General features: G+C 45.5%; 1 protein-coding gene and 2 pseudogenes across 1 annotated transcript; 2 read left to right on the top strand and 1 right to left on the bottom strand.

The window, feature by feature from the left end:
* Nucleotides 1-3,539, top strand: BCL2L10 (BCL2 like 10). Its single transcript, XM_021693733.1, has 2 exons — nt 1-526; nt 3,385-3,539. The coding sequence occupies exons 1-2, from the start codon at nt 1-3 to the stop codon at nt 3,537-3,539; spliced, it is 681 nt and encodes a 226-aa protein (XP_021549408.1).
* Nucleotides 3,540-5,716: 2,177 nt separating this feature from the next.
* On the top strand, nt 5,717-8,190 carry LOC110583768 (annotated as a pseudogene).
* LOC110583968 lies at nt 6,671-6,826 on the bottom strand (annotated as a pseudogene).
* Nucleotides 8,191-8,617: the final 427 nt, after the last annotated feature.

Here is an 8,617-nt window from a genome sequence, read left to right as displayed (position 1 = left end):
ATGGCGGACGCGCTGAGGGAGCGCACGGCGCGGCTGCTGACCGACTACCTAGAGTACTGCGCCCGGGAGCCCGGCACCCTCGCGCGGGCGCCGTCTACGCCCGAGGCCGCGGTGCTGCGCTCGGTGGCCGCCCAGGTACGGCAGCGTCACGAGCGCTTCTTGTCCCATTACCGCGGCTACCAAGGCAACCGCGTCGAGCTGGTGGCTCAGGTGGAGCGGGAGATACTCGCCCACCCCCAACTCCTAAGCTGGGGCCGTGTGGTGGCGCTCTTGACCTTTGCGGGAACACTGCTGGAGGGATCGCCGTCGGGGACCGACCAGGAACAGGAGCCGGGGGACTGGGAGGCCACCGTTCGCCAGGACTGCGGGCGCCTGGTGGATTTCCTCTGCAATCGGCTCACAGGACAGCATCGCGCCTGGTTGGAGGCGCACGACGGCTGGGTGAGCGCGGGGGGACGCGGGGCACGGGCAGCCGGGGGCGCGCCCACGCGGCCACCACCGGGAGGGCCCTCGCGGTTTCAACCCGGTGAGGCGTTCCTTTCAGCAAGACGAGGACTTTCAGTGTTAAGTCTGGCTTCCTCCTCTCGCGGTGGGGTCAGACTGGCAGAAACCGCCCTTGCTAGACGGCTCTCTTACCAACCCATTCTGAAGCCCATGCGCACGACCTGGGTGGCCCACTGTGGCCTTAGCCTTGCCGGTTTCAGGGGTTTTAGGATGCGCCTACGTTAGGTCGGGATGCTTCGCTCATAGACTGGTGAAGTCAGCAGTGGGGCGGCCCTGGGCCAGGTGGATTCTTCTCCTCTGCTTATTAAGCAACCTTTGGAGAGACAGAGCCCACTGCGCTGCAGGGTGGAGGGCACCAGCCTAAAACGTTAAGAGTGAAAAGGCATCCCCTTGCCCAGCCCCCAACACCCCTCGGGAAGAGCCGGGGCCAGAGGTGTTGGAGAGCGTGCGCAGGCACCCAGCGGTGGTATTGACTCACAGTTCCTTCTAATCCTCTGCACCCAGCCCTTCATTGGGTGATAACCAGCTGCTCTGGCTTTCAGCTGTCGGTCATTGATTTCTGTGGTCTAGGCTAGAGGGGCAGGCCATTGCCCTGCAGCTCTTAAACCGGTTTAATGATCAAGGAAAGCCCACCACCACCCTTCAGTAAGACGAGAGCATGCCTCTTGGTTTCTGAGCTAGACTCCTTCCTGTTCCTTTCCTCTCTTCCTTAAGTTAAAAAAGGAACTAAGGAAGCCACTGCAGGAAATTTAGCTCCTGATGGCAGTTGGCATCACCTGTGGTGACGAAATCGGCCGCATTTGTGGAGGAGAGGTAGTACCTGAATCAGAACCCTGACCTTATATGAACAGTTTGCGGTGTTAGCATTACCTTCCTCGTTCTTCTTGGTGTGTGTGCTGGTCTTCAGGCCTGTGAACTCTAAGAACCGGACCTGAGCCCGGTCTTAAGAAGGCATTTGGCCCCTGAGGGCCCTTTGCAGTTAAAGAGGAAATTAATTGGGAGGAGATCATTGTTTTTATTATTTTGGCTAATTAACATTGACTAAGGAATAATCCTTTAACATCAAGAGGCCCAGAGTCCCCCAATTAAGGGGACATGCCCACACCTCTTCCTAGCTACAGTTAGAATGCCACTACCTCAGGGTGCCTGGGGGGCTCAGTCAGTTAAGTGTCAGACTCTTGATTTTTGGCTCAGGTCCTGATCTCAGGGTTGTGAGATCGAGCCCCTCAGGCTCGGTGGGAGCCTGCTGAAGATTCTCTCTCCCCCTCTGCACTCCCCTCTCTCTCCCCCCACTCTTAAAAAAAAAAAAAAAAAAAAGCCCCTATCTGGACTTCCATTCCTTTCTTCTCCGTTTATCTGAATGGAGCTGCTTGCTTTATTGTCTTAGGTGATTGTTTTCAACCTAGTGATTTGCCAGTTTCCCCAATGGCATCTGCCTTTGGCTCAGGAAAGAATGTGATAGAGTAGTCTACGTTGTTGTTTTTTTTTTTTTCTTGCAAGTTTTAAATTTTTATTAACTTAAAATTTGGTATAATTGGCATACAGTGTTACTAATTTCAGGTGTACAATATAGTGGGTGGCTCAGTTGGTTAAGCGTCTGCCTTAGTCTCTGGTCATGATCCCCGGATCCTGGGGTCCTGGGATAGAGCCCTGCCTCAGGCTCCTTGCTCAGCACGGGAGTAGTCTGTTTCTTCTCCCTCTCCCCTTCTCTCCTCCCTGCTCCCCCACTCCCCAGCTCTCTCTCAAATAAAGTCTGAAATGCTTCATGTTTTTTATTTTGCCTATCTCCCCACCCACCTCCCCTCTAGTTTTCTGTATTTATAAGCCTATTTCTGTTTTGTTTGTTCAGCTCTTTTTTTAGTCTGCATATAAATGAAATCATTTTTTTTTTTTAAGATTTTATTTGACAGCGAGAGCAGGAACACAAGCAGGGGGAGTGGGAGAGGGAGAAGCAGGCCCCCCGCCGAGCAGGGAGCCCGATCCGGGGCTCGATCCCAGGACCCTGGGACCATGACCTGAGCCGAAGGCAGACGCTTAACGACTGAGCCACCCAGGCGCCCCTGAAATCATGTTTTTTGTGTCTTTCTGACTTATTTCACTTAGCATAATGTCCTCTAGGTCCATCTGTGATGTTGCAAATGGCAAGATCTCATTCGTCCTTATGGCTAAGTAATATTCTATTGTATAAATATACCACATCTTTATCCATTCATCTATCAATGGAAGCTCGAGTTGTTCCATAGTTTGGCTATTGTAAATACTGCAGTAATGAGCACAGGGGTGCATATATCTTTTCAAATTAATGTTTTCGTTTTCTTCAGATAAATACCCAGAAATGGAATTACTGGGTCATATGACATTTCTATTTTGAATTTTTTTGAGGAACTGCCATACTGTTCTCTATAGTGGCTGCACCAATTTATATTCCTACCAACAGTTCCCTTTTCTCCACATCTTCACCAACTTCTATTTCTTGTTTTTTTGATACTAGACATTCTGACTGGTGTGAGGTGACCTCTCATTGTGGTTTTGATTTGCATTTCCCTGATAAGTGATGCTGAGCATCTTTTCATGTGTCTGTTGGCCATTGTAGGTCTTCTTCGGAGAAAGGCCCATTCAGGTTCTTTGCCCATTTTTAATCAGATTATGTGGTGGGTAGTGGGGCTTGGTGTCCTCTTAAAGAAAAAAAGGGGGGGGCAAATAAAAAATCCTAACTCAGTTTCCTAAGTACAGGTTGCCTCTTGGTCAGTATTTACTTTTTCTATTCTTTAAATCCACGAGTTACCTTGCTGTTTAATCCAGAAGCGCCAGTGTATTTTATTGAGTTCAGGCATGGGGCATTCTGAAATGGTCTAATTCCCTTCTCCCTCCCCCTTGCAGGATGGCTTTTGTCTCTTCTTCACACCCATGCTGCCGTCTTGGAAAAGAATGCTGGTCCAGGCTCTTCTGTCATGCTTTACAGCAGTGATCTTAATCTACTTCTGGAAAAGGTTATTGTGAGTTCTGAAATTTTTAACGCATTTCTACCTGCCTAACTGTGACCAGCCAACTGAATTTGAGATGTGAAAGAATAGAACAGAGTAAACCACCTTCTGAGACATTTTTACCTGCCCTCATCTAAGGAGTCCTGTGGTGATGGTTCAGCCAGAGTTTTAACTCCTGGCAAGTACTCAGTATTAGGACAAAGGCACAAATGGTTCTTCTTTGAGTGGGGGGAAAATGGATTCTAAAGGTTCATTTCTCTAAAGAATTGCAGTAGAAGCTACATTCTAGTAAGTGGGAAACCTGGTGCTTTTTGCTACCTTCGGATAAGAGTGAATATGCATCTATCGTCTATCCAGTTTCATGTGCTACTGCAGACTCATTTCTCAAGGCAGTCAGTCAGGGGTGGGATGCCAAAAGCTCTCCAAGGCCCAGTTTGACAAGGAATGTAATATTAAAAACTTTTATAAGGAATTCTTTCTAAATCCTTTGAAAGTGAATTCCTAATTCTACCTTTCTAGATTTTATAAAGAATTTATATTTTTTACTTCAATAAATTGTTAAATATCTTCAAATTTTTAATAAACTTATGTATCTTTTTTCAAAAATGGTTGGTTTTCCTTGGGATTTAATAAGACTTCATTCGTAGGAGTAACTTGAAGAAAATTTCCTTTATTTCTTTAAATACGATTCTTTATTTTAAACATTTAATCAATACACAAGCTCATAAAAAGTCCTTCACTTCCACCTCCCATTTTGCAGTCAACCCATCACCTGCCAGGTGATAGAGAGGAAAACTGCAACTCTAAGCTCTTAGGCTCTCCACCTGATGCCTGTGAATTTAGCAGACAGATTAACAGGTGAAAAATATGGATCTTGATGTTTTTACAGGAGACTATAGAAGAGTGAAAACTTTGAAGAAATGTGTAGATTCAGGGTTTATATACTACTTTAACAACAAGTGATACATCCTGGAGTAGACAAAGGGGTTAGACTGGTAGGGGTAGTATATTCTGGGGAAAGGGACTAGGAAATAGATGGGGGACACTAATGGAAGATGAGGGTTATTTTAATCGTTTGTACAGTCTTTTTGGTGTTGATTTCCATCTCCAGTGATGAGTGTTCTCTCCTTCCTGGTATAAGAGGGCACCTTTCTCGAGGCACCTGGCTGGCTCCGTTGGTGGAACATGTGACTCTTAATCTCGGGGTTATGAGTTTGAGCCCCATGCTAGGGATAGAGATTACTTTTAAAAATTCTTTAAAAAGGGGGGCATGCTTATAACAACAATATCCATAATAGCCAAAATATGGAAAGAGCCCAGATGTCCATCGACAAATGAATGGATAAAGAAGATGTGGTATATATACACAATGGAATACTACTCAGCCATCAGAAAGCATGAAATCTTGCCATTTGCAACAACGTGGATGGAACTAGAGGGTATTATGCTAAGTGAAATAAGTCAGGGAAAGACATACAGTTGACTTCACTTATATGTGGAATTCAAGAAACAAAGCAGATGAACCTAGGGGAAGGAAAAATGAAGTTTGAAAGGGAGGCAAATCAAAGAGACTCTTAACTATAGGAAACTGAGGGTCGCTGGAGGGGAGGTGGGTGGGGACATTAAAGAGGACACTTGATGTAATGAGCCCTGGGTGTTATATGCAACTGATGAATCAGCTAAATTCTACCTCTGAAACTAATTAAAAAAAAAGGGGGGGGGCGGTTTGCCTGGGTGGCTCAGTCAGTTAAGCACCCGACTCTTGGTTTTGGCTCAGGTTGTGATCTCAGGCTGGTAAGATCAAGCCCTGTGTTGGGCTCTGCACTGGGTGTGGAGCCTGCTTAAGATTCTCTCCCTTTCCTTCTGCCTCTCCCCAACCCACGTGTGCTTGCACATGCTCACTCTTTAAAAAAAAAAAAAAAAAAAACTTAGGAAATTTATGCTCTGCTCTTAGGCAGAAAAGTAGAGGGCAGAGAGCCCTTCCTGTGTGTGCTCTTTCTCAGTTGCCTTAAGCTCAGAATAATACGCCACAGTTTCATATTTTGGAGTGATGTGTTCTAATCCACTTCAGTGGTGAACGGTGCATGCCATTATTCTGCAGCCAGCTGGAATCCACATCCATCTGTCCTTTCTGAGCCCACCCAGACCCTCCAGGCTTGCCATGTCCAAGCCCTGGTGCTCTGGAGCAGGTGCTCCACAGGGCTGCCAACAGCCACTGGAAAGGCACCATGAGGACCCCAACATGCCAGCCCAAATCTGCTCGGCAGTCTCTCCATGGGCCAGCTCTTGCTGATGCTATTAGAACAAACCTGGGACCAAAAGGATAAAAATAAGTGAAGATGGGAAAGGATGTGGCCATTACAAACCATGGTGCCACTATTTTGAAACAAATGCAAGTGTTCCATCCGGCAGCCAGAATGCAGGTGGAGCTGTCCAAGACCCGAGATGAAGAAGCAGGAGGTGGTACCACATTGATGATCATCGTTGCTGGTTCTCTTAGATTCCTGTCTGACGCTTTTTCAGAGAGAGATTCATCCAACCATCATTTCCATGTCCTTCCAGAAGGATTTGGAAAAGGGTATTGAAATCTTAACTCCTCTAGACCCGTGGAACTGAGTGACCAAGAAACTGATAATGGAACCGCTTCATTGAACTCAAAGTTTTCTTCATGTTCAAGTCTGCTTTCTCCAGTAAATGGAAATGCAGTGAGGGAAGTGATTGACTGGGCCACAGCTGCTGGTGTAGATCTTCGAGATACCAAAGTAGTTAAGAAACCTCAGGGGCATTATGCCAAGTGAAGCAAGTCAGATGGAAAACACAAATACTGATGATCTCTCCCAGGTGGAATCTAGAAAGTAAATAAAATTAAATTAAAAAATTTAAAAAAACCAACCTCACTGATGCCAGATTGTTAGTTGCCAGGGTCAGGGAATGGGCGAACTTTGTTTTGTTTTGTTCTAGTTTATTTTTACTTTTTTATTTTTTTTAGAGCCGAAAGGTCTCACATTTATTACTGAACCAACCTACTGGTGCAGAGGCATAGTCACAGAAAAATCATTTCCATGATAAGACAAGTCTGTGGCCAAGTAGGAAGGATGTTTACAGAATGATAGAACACATGATCTTCACGCAGCTTAAATATGTGTGCCAATTAAGTGTGTCCTCTCATTATGTGTGACGCCTTATAGACCCAGCTTGGTTCTTCTCCAGTGCCTCCTCTTGGAGTTGTACCTGATTTTATTACCGGATTTCATCCGAATCCACTGGGGATTGGGACGATTCTGCTTTTGTTTCTTGGCCAGGAATCACTTGATTCTGAAAGTCTTGTGAGAAGACATGGCGAGAAGCAGCCAGCCACGCACAGCAGGATGGCGGTGAAAAAGAAAAAGCTTATTTTTACTTTTTTAAAGATTTATTTGGGAGAGAGGGGGTGGGAGGGGGCAGAGGGAGAATCTCAAGCAGATTCCCCACTGAGCAGACTGCCTGCTGAGCGTGGAGCCCAACTGGGGGCTCGATCTCATCCTGAAGTCATGAGCTGAGCCAAAACCAACAGAGTCACCTAGGCACCCCAAGTTTATGTATTTAATCTCTACCCACAACGTGGGGCTCAAACTCATGACCCCGAGATCAAGAGTCTCCTGTTCTGAGTCAGCCAGCCTCCCCTGTTTTGTTCTACTTTAAATAAATGTTTATATGTATGTGTAATTATGTATGTATAGTTTATATATAAACTACATATAGCTTATATATATAACAAAACTGGGTGGGACAAATGATGACTACAAGTTGGTAGAAGGGCTGGTTCTCACCCATAAGATGACTTAACCAGAGTTGAAAAGGCTAAGATTGGGCTTACCGGGTTTTCCTTATCTGCTTCCAGAACAGATACGGATAATCACATAGTAGTTTCCGATATGCCCAGATGGGCCCAGTGCTAAGGAAGAAGCCTATATTCTAAATTTAGTGAGGCAAATTTTTTAAACCGGATATAATGTTCTCATACAGAAGTCTATTCTTAAGAGCTGCTCGTAGAGATCTTGCATTAAAATTTCCTGAACAAAATGAAGATTATGGTGGCTAGGGATATTGGAAGAGAAGACACTGAAGTCCTCTGTAAGACAACTGGAACCAAGCCAGTTGCTCATGTTGACCAATTCACTGGTGACATGCTGGATTTGGCTGAGCTAGCTGAGGGGGTCAATTTAAGTGGTTCTGGCAAACTGCTCAAGAGGACTGGAAAAAGTTACAGTTGTGCATAGTTCTAATAAATTGGTGATTGAAGAAGCAGAGTGCTCCATTCATGACGCCCTGTGTGTTATGTGCTGTTGAGTGAAGCAAGAGCTCTTCTTGTGGGAGGTGGTGCTCCAGAAATAAAGTTGGCCCTATGGTTAACTGAATATTCATGAACATTGAGTGGTCTGGAATTCCACTGTGTTCTAATGCAGATGTAATGGAAGTCCTTCTGTGCACACTAGCTGAAACTGCTGGCCTGAGTCCCATTTCTGCAGTAACAGAACCAAGAAACTAACATGCCCAAGGAGAAAAACTATAGGCATTAATGTCCGAATTAATAATATAATTTCCAATTATTTTGGAAGAACAGGTTGTCCAGCCTTTGTTGATTTCAGTCAGTGCACTTATTCTAGCAACCGAAACTGTCTAGAACATTGTACACATTGCTGATGTGGTAAACCCTCAGTAATCTGGCTGACACTGGCTCGCTGGCATCGTCATGGCCATGGGTAGTGTGGCTGGAGTAGAAGACTGCCTTGGTGCTCCTTGTTCAGAAGATTGTTTCCTTTTTGAACTCCAGGGCTTGGTCTTCCATTTGGCACTTGCTAGTAATGATATTTGCACACTTTAATGAAAATACTAATACTTGGTTTAAAAAAATACTATGGTATCCTTTCAGGCCTTTCTAAAAACTGGACCTGCTCTTTTGATAAGTTTTGGGTTTTTGTTTGTTTTTTTATTTTTTTTTTGAGAGGGAGATGGGGAGAGGGGGAGGGAGAGAGTGTGAGCAGTGGGGGCAGGGGTATGGGCCAGAGGGAGAGAGAGAATCCCAAGCAGCTCTACACCCAGCACAATGAAAGGTTACATCAACTTCTGCAATAACGCAGAATGCACTA

Source organism: Neomonachus schauinslandi, chromosome 9, assembly GCF_002201575.2.
Source record: "Neomonachus schauinslandi chromosome 9, ASM220157v2, whole genome shotgun sequence".
Classification (NCBI taxonomy): Eukaryota; Metazoa; Chordata; class Mammalia; order Carnivora; family Phocidae; genus Neomonachus; species Neomonachus schauinslandi.
The sequence above is the reverse complement of the archived record's forward strand: the minus strand, read 5'-3'. Positions and strand labels throughout refer to the sequence as shown.

Excerpts from the sequence above, each read along its gene's own strand:
- BCL2L10 (XM_021693733.1), top strand. The coding sequence starts at position 1 with ATGGCGGACGCGCTGAGGGAGCGCACGGCGCGGCTGCTGACCGACTAC. Across the intron at positions 527-3,384 it reads GCCCTCGCGGTTTCAACCCG|GATGGCTTTTGTCTCTTCTT; the intron begins GTGAGGCGTTCC and ends TCCCCCTTGCAG.